The sequence below is a fragment of the Petromyzon marinus genome, chromosome 44, assembly GCF_048934315.1.
Source record: "Petromyzon marinus isolate PM22_M1 ecotype Great Lakes invasive population chromosome 44, UKy_Petmar_22M1.pri1.0, whole genome shotgun sequence".
In the NCBI taxonomy this organism is placed as follows: domain Eukaryota; kingdom Metazoa; phylum Chordata; class Hyperoartia; order Petromyzontiformes; family Petromyzontidae; genus Petromyzon; species Petromyzon marinus.
In genome coordinates, this window is record NC_133710.1 from 6006118 (window position 1) to 6031562 (window position 25445).

The window sequence follows — 25445 nt, forward strand, 5'->3', positions numbered from 1 at the left end:
TCATTGCAACTCCACGAGGTGAGATCTTGCATGGAGCCCCAGGCCGAGGGAGATTGACAGTTCTTTTGTGTTTCTTCCATTTGCGAATAATCGCACCAACTGTTGTCACCTCACCAAGCTGCTTGGCAATGGTCTTGTAGCCCATTCCAGCCTTGTGTATGTCTACAATCTTGTCCCTGACATTCTTGGAGAGCTCTTTGGTCTTGGCCATGGTAGAGAGTTTGGAATCTGATTGATTGCTTCTGTGGAAAGGTGTCTTTTATATAGGTAACAAGCTGAGATTAGGAGCACTCCCTTTAAAAGTGTGCTCCTAATCTCAGCTCGTTACCTGTATGAAAGACACCTGGGAGCCAGAAATATTTTTGATTGAGAGGGGATCAAATACTTATTTCCCTAATTAAAATGCAAATCAATTTATAACATTTTTGACATGCGTTTTTCTGGATTTTTTTGTTGTTATTCTGTCTCTCAAATAAACCTACCATTAAAATTATAGACTGATCATTTCTTTGTCAGTGGGCAAACGTATAAAATCAGCAGGGGATCAAATACTTTTTTCCCCTCACTGTATGTACTAAACTATGTACCGTAGTGGGTTACGACTGCATCGGCAATGGCCAGCAGGTGGCAACTGCGTTTGCGAACACTTGCGCAGCTTTTACAATGGGCCCAACGTTAGCGTGTTGGCCGCTTGTTTCAGAGATTTGAGGTTTGAATCCGGCCGGCTGCCCTGATTAATATTGCGGTGTGGCATTAACTATCAAAAAACGACACGTCGTTTATTTCACTCACAGTGGATGTTATAGATCCTCTGAAGTCATTCGAATTGGTCCACATTTGCCAAAATAAAAAAATTACACCGAAAACTGAATTACTCAATCGGGATTGCACACACACACAGGAGAAATCGTCGCCCCCTACTGGCAGACTATGGTCTGCATATAGGTCAGGTACTGAGTTACTTTGTGCCGCAGAGGGACAGCTACCTCTGGGGGTGCCCATACACTAGACTGCTTAGCGTTAATCGCCCCTTACTGGAAGACTAGTATCCCGCATGTAGGCCAGGTGCTGAGTTGCTTTGTGCCACACAGGGACAGCTGACACTGGGGGTTCCCTTTCTAATGCGTTGGAGATGACACGTAAAGCTCTCTTGATATGCCCTGGCGTATAGAAGCGCTGCGATATCAATCACAAATAATTGTAATTTGGTGTCCCTTCTGTGTGGATCGAAGGTCACGTGAAAGTACCTCTGGTAGCTTTACGTTATCCGCTTCCACGTGCCGTTGGCAAACAAGAGGATCGCACACTGCTCTCTTCGGGAGATTATAATTATTCGTCCAATAGCACGGCAAGAATGATGTCCCTAACCGTGCGGAACGGAGCGTCGCTTCTAAAGAAGAAGGCATCTCAGAGGTGGCTCCGTGATACCCGCTTCCGCGAGCCATTCTCGCAGTGCTCTGCGAAAGCTCCGAGCGGGCGCTTCGTTTGGTGACACGACACCAATAATTATTTTGGCTGCCCGGAACAAAAATGTATCGTTAATAATGAATACACACAAAATATTTCAATGGAAACATTTTGGGGGGGGGGGGAATATAATTCAGGTTGGGCGGTGACACGATGTCTTGTGCGTGGCCTGTGTGTTACGCGAGGAATGCACGGAGCCGAGCTATGGGGTGTGGAATCTTGGCCTACGATATTCCTCGTCTAGTCGAGTCTTGTAAATTAAAAAATATATAACAATATTTTAAACCGGCGCGACATGGCAATGCGTCTTAAGTGTCCTGCGCATCCTCACCAGAAAGACGCTCTCGCTCTGCACGGTGCCAAATAGGGAAGTTTGAAGGTTCACAAGCAACCACACGCAAAATTCCTTCGCGCTTACGGAAGGCGAACATTCATTCAATACATTGCACCAGCCGGTGCTAATATTTTTCAAACATTTAAAAAATGTTAAACATGGACCGCGGTGGTGGGGAGGGGGGAGCGGAAATATGTTATTCATAATAAATGTTTTTGGGTTAGATCGCGTTATTTGTAAATGTGTCGCAACCCTCCACCACCCGACACGGCCAATCAGTAAAAAAAAGTGTCACGTTGACAAAAGACAAATAGTTCACTACTTTAGCCCACCGGTGTGTTGAAGAGTGAATCCACAACATTTACAATTTTTGAGTACGACGTTTCGCTGGTAATTACATCCAGCATCATCGAGCGATTTGCCAGAATAGTGAAGCCCTCGCTTACTCCCAGTCTTAAATAGAGCAGCAGGGTGGCGTCATCATTTAACCCAATCAGGTGCAGAGATCAGAGGCGGAGGGGGGGTATTGTAATTATATAATAGATTAGTAATCAGTTATGTTAGTTTATATCACACTATAAAAAGGTTTGTTGGCTGGCTGGGACGGTAAAGTCCAAAGGATGTACGTGTGTATATATACACATATGTAAATATATGTACAGGGTGGCCCAAAATTCAGGGTTATTTCATATATTTTAAAACTGGCATTAAAACTATTTGTTTTACCATTAAAATTGTATCTATTAATGCCATGACGGATATATAATTCTGAGCAACTTGCACCGTTGTTTCACCTACCGCGCCAGGAAGTCGAAATGAACCGGCGACCTCTGGATCGCAAGGTCAGTGCGCTGACCGTCACACGGCCACTGTGGCAGAATCCCTTAACATTACATCGCACCCGCTGCTGTATTTCAAACATCTTTATACATATACATATGTATTGACCTGTCGGCCTGGAGGGGTAATCGCGGGTATGGGCAAGTTATATAATATCTGGGGTAAAGGTGAAAGGCGGAGTCAATCGAGAAGCTCCGGGAACCTGCTCGAAGGTTCTGGAAGGGGGCGTGGCCAGAGGTGGGGCTTGGCCACGCCGGGAGGTATATAAGCGGGACGGAACCAGAGGTTCGGGGCAGTTGCGGGTCCTGGGTCCTGGCTGTGTCGCTGCTCGCCGTCATCTCTCTTCGTCATCCGGCCTCATGGCCGATCCTCTGCACGGCTCTCATCGTCGTTGTCGCTGCGCTAGTCAAACAGCTGTGTAGTTAGACGCCGATGAGGGGGTTTGTGTAGAAGGTCGGCTATGTGTAGCCATGTAGATCCCTTCTGTATAACGCCCAGTATTGTGCCCAATGTGAGAAAAAATAAGAAGCTGTGTACACGACGTGTCTCGGAAGTCGCTCAATACACATATGTAAAAGTGGCAAATATATTTCTTACTGCTATCTATACGGTACACTTCGGTACACTTTCACTAGCAGCCTGCATATGCCTTGGACGTCACCACTTGTCCGTCCATCTCTCCAGCCAGCCAGCAAAACCTTTTCTAATATAGTACAATATTAGCAAGAATAATGACGGAATGGCATCCATGGAATGGAAATCAGGGAGGACGTCCACTTGAAGATGGAGCGATGAAATCAGCACGCGTGCAGGTGCTGCGTGGATTATTAACAATCGTACAGGATCACGAGAGATTGACCATTGCTGATGATGAAAAGATTTTGGATAATAACGACACTGTGGTTATGTGCACTGCTCTATATGAAGTTCGGCGACTTGAGTTCGATTCCCGGTCATGGCTAATATCAGTGGCGAACGATATCTAAACCGGAAGGTGCGGTGGTTCAATTCTCTCAACCAACCCGCACTGCCCCAGCCTGGTAAAGTATGGACGAGCCGGTGGCTCTGCAGGCCTCCCCAAAGCTGGGCGCACGGAAGCGCCGCTCTCTTTTAGTAGTTTTGTGTTTTTTTTCCTGCGGCGGCGGAGGCAGAACAATGGCCTCGAGTCGATCTCGGAGATCAGCCACGTTGGTCAATCCCCACCAGGCTGGAGAGAGCAGCGGGCTCGTCTTGGCGGTAATGGTTGAGGCGACAAATAGTATCAATGCAGTCGAACACGTAGTAGGGCTTTCGTAGTAGGCTTTCGCGACCAATATACTCCATAATAAAGGTTTTTTTCGTTTTGGGTAAGATCGCGTAAATATATAAATGTGTCATTACACCCGACACAGCCAACTTGTCTCGGCCTCGCTGTGCGCTGCATTGCACCACTATCCAAGTAGTTAAACTCTCATTCAATAAACCTTTAGAGCCAGGGTGAACATCCCACTCCAAACGTATTTAATGAATAGAACGAGGTGAAACTTATGGAAAAAACCAGCACAAAATACAGCATCTGTTAATACTTGCAATATCGATACAATGAATGAACACAAGGAGCATCGTAACATTGTCTTGGATAACATGAAACTCAACAATAGGTCCTGGATGGACCAGGCACCTACATTAACACTGAATAGTTACACAAGAGAATAAGCTGTGTTAAATAAGGTAACATCGTGTAATCACCATTCTGCAGCCTAAATGTACAGCGCTGCACATAACACTGAACTGTGGATACTTCTTCATCCTTGCTGTCAAGATCGCATTAAAGTTACATGGGTACAAGTCTGACTCAACTTATCCAATTACAAGTAACATTCACAATAATGCAAGTGACAGGCTTCATTGTTAACTAGGCCTCATATTTATCGTAACAATTTAACAGCATTATAAAGACATTTACAGCATTATAAAGGCAATCCTAACATTATAACATCATTCCCAGTATTATAAGAACAAAAGCGAACTTATAGAAAATGCTTCTTAAAGTCCCACAATGAACAGATGCACCCGTCTTCCCTGAGACGCTAGTTGTGCCTCCATTTTGTACTCTGTGTAATGGCTGACACCCTGCCTCATGGCTTAGAGAATCTTACATCGTCACTTCCTGGTCACGTGACCAAACTCAACACCATATCAGGAAGTTCCTGTGTAATCAACACCCCCATACCTGCCATAGGACAGGACACAACTAGTAAGGGTTGTCACGTAAACAGAACACGCCAATTCGTTACTAGTGAAGAGGAGACTTGAGATGGTTACGCAGGATATTTATTTCCAAGGCACCTCACACCGTACTTCCACTCATCATCGAAAACCAACCCCGAACCCTCCAAATCCTCTCCCTTATACAGCCCGTCTCCCCCCTTCTTTAACACTCATTCCCTATCTCGGGTTTTCCAGCCCTTGTTAACCCTCCCGGGAGTTTCCCCCCTTTCGACAAGCCTTCTCGGGTTTTCCCCACTCTGTTAATCCTCCTGGGGACAATCCGATAGGAGTGTCTGCCACTCAACAATCGGATTGCGTGTCGTACACGGCAGCGCTCCCGTGACCCTTAACCCGAGGTTGTGCGGTGTTTGTGTGTGAGGATGTCCCGAACATCCTCTACACGAGCGTTGGAGAGCCAAGCGACAACATTTACAATCCGAGTACGACGTTTTGCCAGTAATTACAATTAGCTTCATCAGGCGACAGTCAAATTTGGCTGTCGTTAATAATAAATACACGCTTTCGTGCATTTCATGCGCTCGTAATATCCGTGAGGCATAAAAAAAATACGAGCACACGACGCAACTAAAGAGGCAACGTGGGAGAGTGGGAGGGGGGCACTGAAAAGTTACTGGTGATGACCGCACCCAACATTTTCATCACCGCATTCTGTCTTCAAAAATTGAAGGGAAGCTCCATCAGGGGTGTGGACGATGCTGCGGCTGCCTTGTCAACCCTTTGTGCTGAACATCAGTTCTGTGGACATCTCTGGACTTTGACATTCTTCCTCCTCCTCGAAGGCACCGGTGTAACCATCAGCCGCATGAGAACATCACCAGGCTGATCCTGCGCCACATCTCCGTCACGAATGAGAAATTAAAGCCACCTGCCACAGCAGTGCGGTCGCGGCCATGCAACCGACACTATGGGCCACGTCGTGACCCCACAGGGATACGTAGAGCATCACAGATACATAGAGACACATAAAATACACAGATGCACAGAGACACGTAGAGATGCACCGAGACCCATCGGGATACATTAAAGAAACGAGCCACAGCGGTGCGACTGTGGCCATGCCACCCGCACTGTGGGCCACACAGTAAACCCCATACAGACTCACAGAGATACATAGAGACCCAGAGAGATACATTAAAGACACGAGCCACAATGTGGCCATGCCACCCACACTACGGACCGCACAGTAACTCCACTGCGGTCTGCGCTCCTTCAACGGAGTAGCAGGAGGAGGAACAGCAGCGCCACACGAACTCTGCCGAGGCCCTCTCGTCGTTAGCCAGCAGCAACAGCAGCAGCAGACCTCGACATTGGTATTTAAATCTTGAACCATATATCTGCCGCCAGCGTAGCTAGAATAGAATTTGTTATACAACGCCGCGACGTTCGGTGACTCACACATTCCGGCCACGTGTTTGTTTTGTCATTTACGGTGGTAACTGTCGTGGCACTTGTCAGAGGTGTAAACTCGATACCAAATCGGCCGTGCACATGGCCACCGACCACAGTGGCGGGGTAAAGTGTGGGTACTATTGTTTGGGCGGTGACGCGGCCGAAGCAGCAGCAGCAAACTAACGCCGCTCGTTGTGGCAGAGGTTCGCGGTGCGAAACCCAGCGGCTGCCCTAATTAACGGTGGCTAGGAGATGTTAACTACCTAGCCTGGTATGCAGGAGGCCGTGGGTTCGATCCCGACCCTGACGCCTGCTGTATATTTGGAGTTTACTCATTGGTTCTTTCGGTAAAGTCACGTAGGTATAAACATGTAAATAATTTAAATCACGACGTTTCGATCGCAACACAAGCAATCATCATCAGGTGGGAAAACCACAGCAATATTTTTTTTTGCTGAAGTGGGAGAGAGATACCGTGGTAATAGGTTTTATAGGTAAGAGAGTGGGGAGGGGCAAGGGAGGGTAACTTTACCGAAAGAACCAAAGAGTATGGATCCCTGCAGTCACGAAAACTTCAAATCTATTTGGAGTTTGCGGTGCGTGTCTCTCTCTCTCTCCTCGTGGTCGCGTGGATTTTTTTCTCCGGGTCCTCTGGTTTTTGACCTCCACGTTTAGAATCAACATCACGCGTTTAGAGCACTTTGGCCACTGCTAGAAATTTCCACGCGACGATGAGTCGCTTCGCTGAGCTATCACTTGTGGCCAGGTTGCTTCTGAAAAGTAGCTTATATAGCTCAGTGGGTCTTACATGGCAAAATAAAAATTAAAAAAACAATAGTTTCGTTTAATACTGCGGGGGTGTAATGGCCACAGGAATAATAATAACAACAAACACTCCCACACACCGCCCTTCCTCACCTCACAGCGGACGTTAAAGACCCCGTGCCGTCATTCGCAAGAGCAGGCCATTGCGCGCCGGCCTTGAAGATCAACATTTGCTGAATTAAAAAATGACACCGGAATTTACTCAGTTGGGACTTTAAGTCCAAAAGATGTCCCCCGTGTAGCCTCAACAGACTGTTGGGAGGGCAGGCGCTCTTGTCGAGCACCTATGAAGGCCGGCTCGGCACACGAGGCGGGGGGGGAGGGTTGCCAGCACCGCGCCCGGCCGCCTTTGTCTCCCCAGTAGCGATATTTACTACACCGCACCAGATAGTCATTTGAGGCAGCAAAAGAATGCCCCAGAGGGTCACTCTTGCAAATGAGACCATGTACGGGTCACTCGGGTTCTCACCCGGTTAAACAAAATAAGCTCAATAATAATAGGGGGTTTTCCCCCTTTTTTCTGGCAACAAAACTGAAACCTTCTTACAAGGATTCATGTTTGCATTAACCACAATACCTGCAGTCAAAATGCAAACAAAAAACATACTATGATAATATATGCATTGTCCTTGAAACTGATTGGTCCACACCAAGGGACGGCTTTCTTTTGAGCCTCGACCCAATTGTTGCTCGACCAGATGACGCCAAGGACAATGCATATATTATCATAGTATGTTTTTTGTTTGCATTTTGACTGCAGGTATTGTGGTTAATGCAGACATGAATCCTCGTAAAAACGTTGAAGTTTTGTTGCCAGAAAAAAGGGGAAAACCCCTATTATTACATTTTGGTACTGGCAAAGGAGGTCTAATGATGTAAAATAAACTCAACCAAGCTCCCACCTCTTGCAAGACGTACTCGCCAGGGTGGCCGCTTAGACCAAATATCCTCTAGACCCGAGGAGCACCTCTCTCTGGAGCCTCGGTTGGCAATCCCATGGGAGGCTGCCTGGCAATGCCAGGTGTTGTAGGGTTTGGCTGGAAGGTGGTCAGAAGATGTCAGCAAAGCAACATGAATTATTGAATCCATCTTTGCGGAGCTTTGACTTGTCCCTTCACATGCCCCGTGGGGTGTTCGCCGAATCACCCGGTGTGCTCCCACGCAGGAAGCCAAGCAACTTGAGGTCGTATGCAGGAAGACTTGGGTTCGATCCCGACCCTAACGCTTGCTGCATGCTTGGAGTTTGTGGTGTCTCTCTCGCCCATCATCATCATTACGGTGGTTATGAGATGTTAACTACCTCGCCTGGTATACAGGAGGTCTTGGGTTTTTTTCCCTCCGGGTCCTCCGGTTTTTCCCTCCCACATTTAGAACCAACATCCACGCGTTTGGCAGTATTTGGCTGCTGTACATTTCCACATGATGATGATGATGAGCCACTTCGTTGAGCTATCATTTGTGATGACCAGGTCGCTTCTGAAAAATAGCTCTACAGCTCAGTGGGCCTTACCTGGTAAAATAAAACATATTTTAGTTTAAAAAAAGAATTTGTTTATAGTAAGTCATGTTTTTAAAATGGAATTGTTCAAAATATCCAAGTGTGGCAGTACCCTCCGTAAAAGGAGCCTAATGCCTCGGTGCGACTTTCCTGGGTATATAAGGACAATGCGATTGTTGTTGTTTTTATTATTAATAGCATTAAGTATCCTTATTAGATAACAGTGACTCACTAGGCCCAAGCGGAAGAGCATTGCTCAGGTATGGTGCATATTGCGCCGCCCGGCATGTACGTGCTGTCACATCCGTCAGATGCTTGCGTGTGCCTGTGCTGTGTCAACTGTGCATGCGTCGTCTGTGTTCGTGTAGTGTAGCGGTTAGTGCGCTGCGCTCACGGCCAACACCCAGTGACGAATATTTAGACCGGTCCTGGGCCTCCCCTAGGTCGACTCAGCCTCAAATGAGTACCTGGTGCGGTGTGTAAACATCGCCACTGGGGAGACAAAGGCGGCCGGACGTGGTGCTGGCCACGCACTCCCTCGTGTGCCGTGCAGGCTTTTATGTGTGCTCGCTAAGAGCACTTGCCCCAACAACCTGTTTAGGCTATATGGGGGATATTTATCTTTGAGTGTGAGTGTGTATGGGGAGCGGTAGTGTCGTGGTTAGCGCACCGCATTACGAACCCGCCGACCTGATTTAGATTTCCGCTCACGGCCATCGACACCAGTAACGATTATCTGAACCAGTCGTGGGCCTCCCTTAAATCGACCCAGCCATAAACGGGTGCCTGGTGCTGTTTGTAAACATCAGCGTTGCGGAGACAAAGGTTGCCCGGGCGTGGTGCGGGCCACCCTATCCCCTCGTGTGCCGTGCCGGCCTTCATAGGTGGTGCTCGCTAACAGCACTTGCCCCCAACAACCTGTTAGAGGCTATACGGGGGACCTTTGTCTTTGTGCCGCGTTTCAGCATTGCTCAGGAACGCGGGAGGGCTTTTGTGTCACCGTGGAACCGTGATTAGCAAGCAGGAGAGATTTACCCCTCCATCAGAAACCGCGTTCTCTCCTTAAAAGGTGAGCATAGCTTCGCTGCGAGGGGAGGTGTGATTTAAGCGACGCAAGATAAATAACGTGAGACGCGCAGACTTTTGTGACTCCACTGCTGGATGAAAGCCTCCTCGCCACGGGCTTGCTTGGCCATTACTGCACCACGCTGGTCAGCGCGATATGGTGAATAGATGGAGTTGGTGGAGAGATCGGGTTGGTGGAGAGATGGGGTTGGTGGAGAGATGGAGTTGGTGGAGAGATGGAGTTGGTGGAGAGATGGAGTTGGTGGAGAGATGGGGTTGGTGGAGAGATGGAGTTGGTGAAGAGATGGAGTTGGTGGAGAGATGGAGTTGGTGGAGAGATGGGGTTGGTGGAGAGATGGAGTTGGTGGAGAGATGGGGTTGGTGGAGAGAGGGAGTTGGTGAATAGATGGAGTTGGTGGAGAGATGGAGTTGGTGGAGAGATCGGGTTGGTGGAGAGATGGAGTTGGTGGAGAGATCGGGTTGGTGGAGAGATGGAGTTGGTGGAGAGATGGAGTTGGTGGAGAGATGGAGTTGGTGGAGAGATGGAGTTGGTGGAGAGATGGAGTTGGTGGAGAGATGGAGTTGGTGGAGAGATGGAGTTGGTGGAGAGATGGGGTTGGTGGAGAGATGGAGTTGGTGGAGAGATGGAGTTGGTGGAGAGATCGGGTTGCTGGAGAGATGGAGTTGGTGGAGAGATCGGGTTGGTGGAGAGATGGAGTTGGTGGAGAGATGGGGTTGGTGGAGAGATGGAGTTGGTGGAGAGATGGGGTTGGTGGAGAGATGGAGTTGGTGGAGAGATGGGGTTGGTGGAGAGATGGAGTTGGTGGAGAGATGGAGTTGATGGAGAGATGGAGTTGGTGGAGAGATCGGGTTGGTGGAGAGATGGAGTTGGTGGAGAGATGGAGTTGGTGGAGAGACGGAGTTGGTGGAGAGATGGAGTTGGTGAAGAGATGGAGTTGGTGGAGAGATGGAGTTGGTGGAGAGATGGAGTTGATGAACCGCGCAAACTCCACCTATGAGTCGGGGGGAGGGGTCACGGTGGCCATACCTCTCCGCGCTGGTGAACGCGGCTGAGTGGAGATGATGTGGGGGGGGGGGGGGCACCTCTCTCGCTGCGAGACTGCGAGGTTTCTCTCGCCACGCCCGATTAGCCGTCGCCGGGAATCGAACCCGAGCGACTGTGCTCAGAGGGCATTTCGTGAACTCGCTGCACCACTTCTCCGGCCCACGCACACAGTGACATTGTCGCGAGCCGTGGTTCGATCTACTGCTGGATGAAGGCACCCTCGACGCTGCAATGTGACACGAATAGACAGACCTAGGTACTGGAGGGGTGGGGGGACCGAGGATCGGTTCTGATATCACTCGCCACTGATGTCAGCTGGGAATCGTCGGCTTCAGTTTCGAGTTCCAAGATGATTTTGTTCCACCGAAGGGTTATGACGAACGAGAGACCGGAATTGTGAGTCTCATTGGTCCGCCCGTACCGGACATCCGTGAAAAAAGAGCTTCATAGCTCATCGGATTTCCTCCTGCAGTACCCATGAAGCTAGTTGTAATTACTGGCGAAACGTCGTACACTCGGATTGTAAATGTTGTGGCTTGGCTCTCCAACACACCGGTGTGTTAGAGAGTACTCAGATTGTAAATGTTGTGGCTTGGCTCTCCAACACACCGGTGTGTTAGAGAGTACTCAGATTGTCAATGTTGTGGCTTGGCTCTCCAACACAGCGGTGTGTTAGAGAGTACTCAGATTGTAAATGTTGTGGCTTGGCTCTCCAACACACCGGTGTGTTAGAGAGTACTCAGATTGTAAATGTTGTGGCTTGGCTCTCCAACACAGCGGTTAGTGCTGTACTAGTGACGAATTGGCCACGTTCTGTTTACGTGACGAACCTTTACTAATTGGCTGTGTCGGGTGGTGGCGGGTTTCACGGCACCACATTTATAGATTTACGCGGTTTAACCCCCCCAAAAAAACCTCTATCATGGATGATATTGGTCGCGAAAGCCCTAATACTACTACTCCTACTACTACGTGTCAATCAGACGAGATGAAGATGCCCGAGTCTGACGTGCACGTGCGAGCAAAGCAAAACTACAAAGTTCGCGCTATGAAGCAGAGACAAATCGGTCCGCCTGATGAAGGCCGCTTGTGTTGCGATCGAAACGTCGTGGGTTTTGCTTTTATTATTTTTATATTTAATTTTCTACCTACGTGATTTAACCGAAAGAACCAAGAATATAAACAACACCCCCCATGTCTCTCCCCACAACTGTGCAGAACCTGGAATAAAGAAGGCGGTGATGGCTCGTCGCGGTTTCTCTGGCTGACGTTCAAAATGAGCTGTGCGTCGCAGTAGCCGGGGCAGATTAAAAAAAAGATTGTTATTTTTTAAACACCCGGAATGTGGATGTTGACTCGTGGGTTTAGCTTGACCCACACCCCCACCACCCAGAGGTTCGTGATCCAGCGATGAGGAGCGGGCTATTGCTGCTGCTGCTGCTCCTACGAACCCGGCGACCCGAGTTCGATTCCCGCTCACGTTCACCGACAAGCCCGGTGTGACGATTCGTGGTGCTGGCCACCCACCACCTCGTGTGCCGTGCCGGTCTTCATAGGCGGTGCTCGCTAACAGCACTTGCCCCTACAGTCTGTTAAGGCTACACGGGGGATCTTTGTTTTTGACGGTAATCAATAACAGTCCAACACAGACACACAGACACACACAGACACACAGACACAGACAGACACACATAGACAGACACAAATAGACTACCACAGAGACACACACAGAGACACACACACAGACACAAACAGACACACGCAGACACAAACAGACAGACACAGACACACACACAGACAGACACACGCACACAGACACAAACAGACAGACACACATAGACAGACACAAATAGATACACACAGACAGACACAGACAGACAGACACACACAGACATACACACAAACAGACACAAACACACACACACATACACACACAGACACACACAGACACAAACAGACAGACACACACAGACACAAACAGACAGACACAGAAACACACACACAGACACAAACAGACAGACACACACAGACGCAGACAGACAGACACACACACACAGACAGACACACACACAGACGCAGACAGACAGACACAGACAGACACACATAGACACACACACAGACACACACAGACAGACAGACAGACACACACACAAACAAACATAGACAGACACACACACAGACAGACACAGACAGACACACACAGACATACACACAAACAGACACAAATAGACACACACATACACACACAGACACACACAAACAGACACAGACAGACACACACAAACAGACACAGACAGACACACACACATAGACAAAGATCCCCCATATAGCCTTAACAGACTGTAGGGGCAAGTGCTGTTAGCGAGCACCTATGAAGGCCGGAACGGTACACGAGGGGGTGGGTGGCCAGCACCACGCCCACACACACAGACACACACACACATACACACACAGACACACACAAACAGACACAGGCAGACAGACACACAGACACACACAAACAGACACAGACAGACACACAGACACACACAAACAGACACAGACAGACAGACACACACAGACACACACACACACGCACGGACTGGCAGAGACACACGAGGCGTGGCCAGGCTTGCCCGGCCCCTGCGTGTGGCCTTCAACCCATAAAGACCGCCGCGTCTCAAGGCCGCGTCTCATTCGCGGTCTGAAGCACGGGGAACCCCGCGCGCGAGCCTGGGTCAGTGTGCAAACCTTGACGGAGAAGTGAAATCCTCTCTCGACCTTCCTCCCTGACATCAACCGGGACGCGCACCTCCAGCACTGCAATCATCATCATCAGCAGCATCATCATCGGCAGCGTCATTAGCAGCAGCGTCATTAGCAGCAACAGCAGCATCATAATCAGCAGCATCAGCAACGACATCATCATAATCAGCAGCAGCATCATCACTTCCACCTTGCCCCCGCTTCGGGGAGTTGTCACCACCATGAAGTCGACCACGAACTCCTGGATCTGCTCTTCCTCGAACTCCACCACCACCATCATCATCATCACCTTGATCTTCTGCTACCTCCTGTGCGCTTCCCACGCCGCGAGGCTCCATCATCACCATCACCACCATCAGCACCATCAACATCAGCACCATCAACATCAGCACCATCAACATCACCACCAGCAGCAGCAGCATCATCATCACGAGCCGGGGCTGCAGGAGCGCGACTCCAGGACCACCCAGGAGGAGACGGAGCCGTCTCACGCGCCCCTCCGTCATCTCTCCGGGGAGGTGGAAGCGATCAAGAGGGAGATCCTGGAGCGGCTGGGGCTGGAGGAGCCCCCGATGGTGCCCGACGCGTCCCGCGGGGGGCCTCTCCAGGCGAGGCTGGAGCAGGAGCAGCAGGAGGAGGAGGCGTGGGCACGGTACCGAGAGATGGTCGCGAGGCGAGCCGGCTCCGGGTCTGGAGTCACCGGGGGAGGAGGAGGAGGGGACCCGGAGTCGAACCCAACCACCTTCACCTTGACGGCTCACACAGGTGCGTGGATGGTGATCCCTCGCCTGGTCTGCAGGAGGTCGTGGGTTCGATACCGACCCTGACGCCTGCTGCTGCTGTATATTTGGAGTTTGCGTGTCTCTATCTCATCATCATCACGGTGGCTAGGAGATGTTAGCTACCTCGCCCGGTATGCAGGAGGTCGTGGGTTCGATACCGACCCTGACGCCTGCTGCTGCTGTATATTTGGAGTTCGCGCGTCTCTCTCTCATCATCATCATCACGGTGGCTAGGAGATGTTAACTACCTCGCCTGGTATACAGAAGGTCGTGGGTTCGATACCGACCCTGACGCCTGCTGCTGCAGCTGTATATTTGGAGTTTGCGGTGTTTCTCTGCCCGTGGTCGCGTGGATTTTTCTCCGGATCCTCCGGTTTTCCCCTCCACATTTAAGAATCAACGTCACCGCGTTTAGAGCATTTTGGCTGCTGTACATTTCCACGAGATGATGATGAACCGCCAACTTCGTTGAGCTATCATTCGTGATAGCCAGGTCGCTTCTGAAAAAGAGATACTATATAGCTCAGTCGGCTTTACCCGGTAACAAAAAAATATATATTTATTTTTAATGTTAATAGCAGGAGGAGGATGATGATGATGACCAGTGCCGTGACGAGGCTGGCGCGAGACCGGGCGGGTTCAGCTGCCGGACCGAGGAGGAGTCAGCGCGTTGCACAGCGAGTGGCTAGCGGCCTCAAATTGTTAGTGGGACGGTGTTGCAACAGGGTTAGGGGGTGGGGGGGTCAGTGCCGGATGAAGCTAGTGCGGGACCTGATACATATGTTATAAAAGGGCCCTAAATAAAATAAAAACACGTAAATATGAAAACACAATTTTTTTTACTCGCATAGTAACGTAATTGTATTTTTTTTTCATTTGCTATACAGCCAGATAATAGGACAAATCGCTAACCTTAAACACCCAGTCGTTCGTAAAAGGTGAAGGCGGTATAGTACTATGGTAATAGAGCAAGTGCAGAATCACTGAACCGGAATTGATAGCTTGAAAGCATTCAGCGCGGGCCCCTTGAAAGTGCGGGGCCCGTAGCATATGTAGTACTACTACACGTGTAGCTACTACTAGTAGCTAGTACATATGTACTACTGTGTAGTACTACTGTGTAGTACATATGTAGTAGCTACTACATATGTAGCTACTACATGTGTAGTGCATATGTAGTAGCTACACATGCAGTAGTAGCTACTACATATGTAGTAGCTACTACAAATGTAGTAGTAGCTACTTGTGCTACAAGGATCATCCGGCACTGGGGGGCGGGGGGGAGGCGTGGAGGCTTGAGGACCGATTCAGACATCACTCGCCACTGATGTTAGCCGTGCCCGGGCAAAGGGGCTCGCTGCGTAGTTAGCGCCGAGTTCGATTCCCCGCTCACGGCCAATAACTGCCGGAGCGAATATTTGAATGGGTCCTGTGCCTCCCCTAGGTCGACTCAGCCTCAAATGAGTAGAGTATCTGGTGCGGTGTGCTAAGCATCAGCATTGGGGAGACAAAGGCGGTCGGGCCGGGGTGCTGGCGACACACGCCCTCCTTGTGTGCTATACCGGCCTCAATAGGTGCTCGCTAATGGAACTTGCCCCGACACTTAGCTGAAGGCTATATAGGGGATCTTTGTCTTGTGTTTAACGAGTTTGTATGTGAACAATGAGTGGAGCGGTGGCGCAGTGGTTAGCACGCTAACGCTACGAACCCGGCCACGGCTCTAATATCAGGGGCTCGAGTGATATCTGAACCGGTTTTTGGGCTTTCTCTAGATCGACTCAACCTTAAACATGATTACCTGGTGCAGTATACATAGTTCCAGAAAGGCCACGATCTAGCATTCTACTTATATTATTTAAATGTGGCCATGAATAATATTTAAAATGTTCTTAAAACATAACCATCATTGAAACACATTTTACTCATCAAAGAATCAATTAAGAATTTAGTAATCATCTTTAACATTCGATTTTTTAAACGTCTTTGAACAATATATAACTACCATGTTATATTAAAAGTCATATCTATTTTTTTATGTATTTCATGAAGCAGTGACGTGAGCAAACTTGCCGGTTTGGAACTTTAAGATTGTTTCCCGTCAGTATAAGTGAACAATTAAGTTATGTAAACATATAATCATCACCATTCAAATTTTATTATCTCTACATCACTTTGATGCATTGCTCTTACACAGTAATTGCATCATTATCAATACAACTAATGCATTGACAAAGTCTGAAAATCATCATCGCTATTGCACTATTCAAAATAATCATTCGCGTCATTGGAGAGAATGTAAAAGATCCAAGCAAGCGTGACACTTCTGATGAGACACTAAATGTCGAAACCGCTCCAGAGGTTTGCTTGTCCTGATTCAATGCTGCTGAGATGATGCACTCCCACAAGCCAGTGCGGCTGGTGGGTTCTGTAATTCATACTTTCATTCATTTTTACGTGGAGAGACGAATCATATGTAAATGAGACACTGCTTATTTGCAGTACGTTATCATCACGATTACATTATGTCGCCTGTCTCATAAATATCATCATCATCATAATAATAATTGTCATAATCTCTTTCCAGGCTCCCCGGTGATGACATCATCATCATCATCACCGCCCCGCTCCCTGCGCCTCCACTTCTCTCTGGAGGAAGTTCTCGCGGCCTGTTCTCGACATCGCCTGCGCGTAATGTCAGCTCACCTCGCCCTGACCTCCACCTTGACCCAAGCACTGGCCCCGGCCTCCACGCTGACCCTGATCCACGCGAGCGGAGACGCCTCGACCACGGCGCCTTCCACCGGGTCGCCCGACTCGGAGCCCCGGGCGAGGCTATCCCTGGGCGTCCGACTCCAGCGCGGGGTTCGATCCCGGCACCAGGCGTCTGTGGACGTGAGCGTCGCCCTGCGGGGTGTCATCGAGAAGTGGCTGGGGGACAGCAGCAGCAGCAGCACCGACAACAGCAGCAGCAGCAGCAATAGGAGCAGTGAAATCAACATCAGCAACAGCAGCGGCAGCAGCGATATCATCAGCGGCAACATCAACACTACCAGCACGCTAGCAGTGGACATCTCCCTGCCGTCTTCCCCGACCGCCGGCGAGACGTCGCCGAAGTCGTGGGCCTCGGGCGTCGTCCTGCGCGTGACGCTGCGAGCCCGGGGCCCCCGGCGCTCGACGGCGCGCCGGAGGAGCCGACGCGACGCGTCGCCGGAGGACTGCGCCGACTCGGAGCAGAAGAAGTGCTGCCGCTCGCCCATGCGCGTCTCCTTCGCCGACATCGGCTGGGACGACTGGGTGAAGGCGCCCGCCGAGTACGCCGCCTACGCGTGCCAGGGCGCGTGCCCGCACAGGTACAAGGCGGCCAACAGGTACGCGTTGCTGCTCGCCAAGATGCATCGGCTCACGGGCGGGGCGGTGGCCGGGCCGTGCTGCGTACCCGCAGCCCTGGAGCCGCTCGTCCTCCTGCACTACGACAGCGACGGCAAGCTGGCCGTGTCCGCCGTCGAGGACATGATCGTGAGCAAGTGCCACTGTCAGTAGACAGCGCGTGGTGGCGGTGGCGGTTAGTGGCGGTTAGTGGCGGTGCCCTGCCCACACAGCCGGGGGACACGAGGCGGCCGGTGGAGATGCCGCAAGCGACGGGGCCGTTCTGGTCGCTGGTCAAGGAGGGCGTTGCCCTCGGCGCGAGGTCCTCAACCGCGGGGAGGTCGAGGAGGTTGGTGGAGGTCGGGAGGGAGGGGGAGGGGGGTCCAATGGAGATGCCGCAGGAGGTGAGACACTGGGTCGTCCGCCGGGGAAACAATTGCGACGAGACGTCACTGCCAGGAGATGAGGAGCTGCGTCCAGCGAGGACGTGACCCTGACGAGGTGTCACCCCCGGGAGGCGACGCTGGAGATGCGGCGACCCGAGGACATTACAGTGACAGCGGTGGATATCACGTGGACATACTGATCCCCGTCATGTGATCGTGCAATTTCCAATCACTGGCTGCAGCATGCCAATGAACACGGGCATAAAGAATATTTGGGGTGTTTTTGTTTTTATACGGTGGGTTTTCTAATTCTGGGTTGCATCTCAACGTTTAATACTTCATCCATCATCATCATCATCATCCTGGGAAAGGGGTGGGGTTTGGGAATTATTTTCTGGAGCTCAGCCCCAGGCACTTCCGGCAGATATGAATCCCTGATTGATGATGATGAAGATGCTGATGATGATGACTGAGTAATTGTTCCAGAACAAGAAGGAATTCTCAGAACCACGGTCGCAAGCTATGGTTTGGACGCGTAACGGTTATCGTATTGAGATTTAATTTATTTGTATTTATTTGTGTTTAGAGCCATTGTGTTTGTTTGGTTATTTATTTGCCGCGATGTTAGTGACGCGGGGAGAGTTGTGGGCATGAGGCGAGCGGCTGAGTCCGGATGATTTGACGGGGTGCACAACTTGCAAATACAGACGTGCATGGAAAAAACAATGATGCAGTCACCTCGGCGTGGAATTTAATTCGCGTGAGTCCGCGATTGTGGTGGGTGCTGCTTCTCAGAATCTGAATATTTGTTCATACTGCAGGAGCAATCCGATAAGCTACAAAGCTCTTTTGCACAGATGTCCAGTAGGGGCACGGGGTCAGAACGTCAACAACAGCAAACAATACACAAACACGACGGGAGTGCAAGTACAAGGTAAACAAATCACTTGCAATAAATGCAAATACAACTAACGTTTTTTTTAATCTTATCAGATAAAGCCTACTGAGCTATTAGCTTATTTTGCAGAAGCGACCTGGCCACAAATGAAAGCTCAACAAAAGTGGCTTATTATGTTGGAAATGTACAGCAGCAAAAATAATCTAAATGTGTGCAGGGCAGTCCATAAGGAGGTGGCGGGGGGAGGGGGTGAGGGATGCGGAGCCCGGGGCAAACCCCACCGTGTGGACCCCCCCCCCATGCCTTCAGACTAAACCGGAAGGGTTACATCTCACACCGCCCCCTCCCCCCCCAAAGCGCGGGGCCCCGGGCGGCCACCCCGATTCGCCGTGCACCCTAGAGACGGCTCTGCTTGTCTGTACATGCAACCACAACAACCACCGCCGCCACGGGCCACAGTAACACGACGATAACCACAACGACCGCAACCACCAACAGCCGCCACACCATAACTAGGAGGAACACGACAACAACAAGGACAGTAGCAACAACCATGTGGAATAACACAACTACAGGAGAAAGGCAACAACGAATTTCACCAACAGCAGCAGCAACAGCTAGCGTCGTTCGCCACTAAGTGGCGGTGACGTCTCCACGGCGTTTTTTTTTAGCCAGGCGAGGTGCACCCGCACGCAATCAGTCACCACGTTCACGAATAACCACAATCACTAACCGTAAATAACCACCACCACGTTCACGAATAACCACAATCACTAACCGCCAACAACCACCACCACGTTCACGAATAACCACAATCACTAACCGCCAACAACCACCACCACGTTCACGAATAACCACAATCACTAACCGCCAACAACCACCAGCACGTTCATGAATAACCACAATCACTAACCGCCAACAACCACCACCACGTTCACGAATAACCACAATCACTAACCGCCAACAACCACCACCACGTTCACGAATAACCACAATCACTAACCGCCAACAACCACCACCACGTTCACGAATAACCACAATCACTAACCACAAATAACCACCACCACGTTCACGAATAATCACAATCACTAACCACAAACAACCACCACCACGTTCACGAATAACCACAATCACTAACCGCCAACAACAACCACCACGTTCACGAATAACCACAATCACTAACCGCCAACAACCACCACCACGTTCAAGAATAACCACAATCACTAACCACAAACAACCACCACGTTCACGAATAACCACAATTACTAACCACAAATAACCACCACCACGTTCACGAATAATCACAATCATTAACCACAAACAACCACCACCACGTTCACGAATAACCACAATCACTAACCACAAATAACCACCACCACGTTCACGAATAACCACAATTACTAACCACAAATAACCACCACCACGTTCACGAATAACCACAATCACTAACCGCCAACAACCACCACCACGTTCACGAATAACCACAATCACTAACCACAAATAACCACCACCACGTTCATGAATAATCACAATCACTAACCACAAACAACCACCACCACGTTCACGAATAACCACAATCACTAACCGCCAACAACCACCACCACGTTCACGAATAACCACAATCACTAACCGCCAACAACCACCACCACGTTCACGAATAACCACAATCACTAACCGCCAACAACCACCACCACGTTCACGAATAATCACAATCACTAACCCCCAGCAATAACCACGTTCACGAAAAATCACAATCACTAACCCCCAGCAATAACCACGTTCACGAATAATCACAATCACTAACCGCCAACAACCACCACCACGTTCACGAATAAACACAATCACTAACCACAAATAACCACCACCACGTTCACGAATAATCACAATCACTAACCACCAACAACCACCACCACGTTCACGAATAACCACAATCACTAACCGCCAACAACCACCACCACGTTCACGAATAACCACAATCACTAACCACAAATAACCACCACCACGTTCACGAATAATCACAATCACTAACCACAAACAACCACCACCACGTTCACGAATAACCACAATCACTAACCGCCAACAACCACCACCACGTTCACGAATAACCACAATCACTAACCGCCAACAACCACCACCACGTTCACGAATAACCACAATCACTAACCGCCAACAACCACCACCACGTTCACGAATAATCACAATCACTAACCCCCAGCAATAACCACATTCACGAAAAATCACAATCACTAACCCCCAGCAATAACCACGTTCACGAATAATCACAATCACTAACTGCCAACAACCACCACCACGTTCACGAATAACCACAATCACTAACCACAAATAACCACCACCACGTTCACGAATAATCACAATCACTAACCACCAACAACCACCACCACGTTCACGAATAACCACAAGCACTAACCACCAACAACAACCACCACCATCATGAATAACCACAACGTCTATGCGCAACCACCACCAGTCACAACCGCAGAATCGAAAACAACAGCGAGCAATCGCAACCACCAACCACTTCCCCGGACCACCACAATCAACCACCAGCCACAATCTCAACCACTTCCGCGAACACTTACAGCCACCAACAATCACAACCATCAACCACTTCCACGGACCACCACAACCACCAACAATCACAACCATCAATCACTCCACGGACCACCACAATCAACCACCAGCCACAATCTCAACCACTTCCGCGAACACTTACAGCCACCAACAATCACAACCATCAACCACTTCCACGGATCACCACAACCACCAACAATCACAACCATCAACCACTTCCACGGACCACCACAGCCACCAACAATCACAGCCATCAACCACTTCCACGGACCACCACAACCACCAACAACAATCACAACCATCAACCACTTCCACGGACCACCACAACCACCAACAATCACAGCCATCAACCACTTCCACGGATCACCACAACCACAAACAATCACAGCCATCAACCACTTCCACGGACCACCACAACCACAACAATCACAACCATCAACCACTTCCACAGACCACCACAACCACCAACAATCACAACCATCAACCACTTCCACGGATCACCACAACCACCAACAATCACAACCATCAACCACTTTCACGGACCACCACAACCACCAACAATCACAACCATCAACCACTTCCACGGATCACCACAACCACCAACAATCACAACCATCAACCACTTCCACGGATCACCACAACCACCAACAATCACAGCCATCAACCACTTTCACGGACCACCACAACCACCAACAATCACAGCCATCAACCACTTCCACGGATCACCACAACCACCAACAATCACAACCATCAACCACTTTCACGGACCACCACAACCACCAACAATCACAACCATCAACCACTTCCACGGATCACCACAACCACCAACAATCACAACCATCAACCACTTCCACGGACCACCACAACCACCAACAATCACAGCCATCAACCACTTCCACGGATCACCACAACCACCAACAATCACAGCCATCAACCACTTTCACGGACCACCACAACCACCAACAATCACAGCCATCAACCACTTCCACGGACCACCACAACCACCAACAACAATCACAACCATCAACCACTTCCACGGACCACCACAACCACCAACAATCACAGCCATCAACCACTTCCACGGATCACCACAACCACAAACAATCACAGCCATCAACCACTTCCACGGACCACCACAACCACAACAATCACAACCATCAACCACTTCCACAGACCACCACAACCACCAACAATCACAACCATCAACCACTTCCACGGATCACCACAACCACCAACAATCACAACCATCAACCACTTTCACGGACCACCACAACCACCAACAATCACAACCATCAACCACTTCCACGGATCACCACAACCACCAACAATCACAACCATCAACCACTTCCACGGATCACCACAACCACCAACAATCACAGCCATCAACCACTTTCACGGACCACCACAACCACCAACAATCACAGCCATCAACCACTTCCACGGATCACCACAACCACCAACAATCACAACCATCAACCACTTTCATGGACCACCACAACCACCAACAATCACAACCATCAACCACTTCCACGGATCACCACAACCACCAACAATCACAACCATCAACCACTTCCACGGACCACCACAACCACCAACAATCACAGCCATCAACCACTTCCACGGATCACCACAACCACCAACAATCACAGCCATCAACCACTTTCACGGACCACCACAACCACCAACAATCACAGCCATCAACCACTTCCACGGACCACCATAACCACCAACAATCACAACCATCAACCACTTCCACGGATCACCACAACCACCAACAATCACAGCCATCAACCACTTCCACGGATCACCACAACCACCAACAATCACAACCATCAACCACTTCCACGGATCACCACAACCACCAACAATCACAACCATCAACCACTTCCACGGACCACCACAACCACCAACAATCACAGCCATCAACCACTTCCACGGACCACCACAACCACAAACAATCACAACCATCAACCACTTCCACGGACCACCACAACCACCAACAATCACAGCCATCAACCACTTCCACGGACCACCACAACCACAAACAATCACAACCATCAACCACTTCCACGGACCACCACAACCACCAACAATCACAACCATCAACCACTTCCACGGACCACCACAACCACAAACAATCACAACCATCAACCACTTCCACGGACCACCACAGCCACCAACAATCACAGCCATCAACCACTTCCACGGATCACCACAACCACCAACAATCACAACCATCAATCACTTCCACGGACCACCACAACCACCAACAATCACAACCATCAACCACTTCCACGGACCACCACAGCCACCAACAATCACAACCATCAACCACTTCCACAGACCACCACAACCACCAACAATCACAACCATCAACCACTTCCACGGATCACCACAACCACCAACAATCACAACCATCAACCACTTTCACGGACCACCACAGCCACCAACAATCACAACCATCAACTACTTCCACGGACCACCACAACCACCAACAATCACAACCATCAACCACTTCCACGGATCACCACAACCACCAACAATCACAGCCATCAACCACTTTCACGGACCACCACAACCACCAACAATCACAGCCATCAACCACTTCCACGGACCACCACAACCACCAACAATCACAACCATCAACCACTTCCACGGACCACCACAACCACCAACAATCACAACCATCAACCACTTCCGCGGACCACCACAACCACCAACAATCACAACCATCAACCACTTCCACGGACCACCACAACCACCAACAATCTCAACCATCAACCACTTCCACGGACCACCACAACCACCAACAATCACAGCCATCAACCTCTTCCACGGACCACCACAACCACCAACAATCACAACCATCAACCACTTCCACGGACCACCACAACCACAAACAATCACAACCATCAACCACTTCCACGGACCACCACAGCCACCAACAATCACAGCCATCAACCACTTCCACGGATCACCACAACCACCAACAATCACAACCATCAATCACTTCCACGGATCACCACAACCACCAACAATCACAACCATCAACCACTTCCACGGATCACCACAACCACCAACAATCACAGCCATCAACCACTTCCACGGACCACCACAACCACCAACAATCACAACCATCAACCTCTTCCACGGACCACCACAGCCACCAACAATCACAACCATCAACCACTTCCACGGACCACCACAACCACAAACAATCACAGCCATCAACCACTTCCACGGACCACCACAACCACCAACAATCACAACCATCAACCACTTCCACGGACCACCACAGCCACCAACAACAACAACAATCACGGCACATCAACGCAGTCTACGGACCAGCACAACAAACAAGCCCAGCACAACCACGAACACGCACTACTACGACAAAGATCCCCCGTACAGACTTAGCGTGCTGTTGGGACAAGTGCTGTTAGCGAGCGGCACCTATAAAGGCCGGCACGGCACACGAGGGGGTGGGTGGCCTGCACCACGCCCGACCGCCTTTGTCTCTCCGGTGGCGATGTTTACTACACACCGCACCCGGTGCTCATTTGAGGCTGAGTCGACCGAGGGGAGGCCCAAGACCGGTTCGGATAATCGTCACTGTTTGTTGATGACCGTGAGCGGGAAGCGGACACGGATCGCCGAGTTCGTAGCGCAGCGTAGCGCTAACCGGTACACCACAACGAACAGCAACCACCTCCATCGCAATCGCGAACAGCAACAACAACAACCCACAACAACAACCCAAAGACGACAACCGCATCACGACCTGGACCCCCATCCCCTGTAGACGAGGGGACGGGGACCCCGCGTCCAAAGAGGAGGACGAGGAGGAGAGAGGAGGAGGGGGGGAGGAGGTGGGGGGAAATCGCATGGGCGAATTTGGAGAGAAAGGTTCGCGCTAGAGTC

The 25445-nt window shown here is 50.1% G+C and overlaps 1 protein-coding gene across 1 annotated transcript; it reads left to right on the top strand.

The window, feature by feature from the left end:
• The first annotated feature begins 12708 nt into the window (after window positions 1-12708).
• On the top strand, window positions 12709-18742 carry LOC116952001 (uncharacterized). Its single transcript, XM_032970965.2, has 2 exons — window positions 12709-14265; window positions 16867-18742. The coding sequence occupies exons 1-2, from the start codon at window positions 13722-13724 to the stop codon at window positions 17820-17822; spliced, it is 1500 nt and encodes a 499-aa protein (XP_032826856.1). The 5' UTR covers window positions 12709-13721; the 3' UTR covers window positions 17823-18742.
• The last annotated feature ends 6703 nt before the right edge of the window (window positions 18743-25445 follow it).

What these genes read in the sequence shown, in the direction of transcription:
- LOC116952001 (XM_032970965.2), top strand. Translation starts at nt 13,722, where the DNA reads ATGAAGTCGACCACGAACTCCTGGATCTGCTCTTCCTCGAACTCCACC. An exon ending in CACCTTGACGGCTCACACAG is followed by an intron (nt 14,266 to 16,866) that starts GTGCGTGGATGG and finishes ATCTCTTTCCAG; the next exon opens with GCTCCCCGGTGATGACATCA.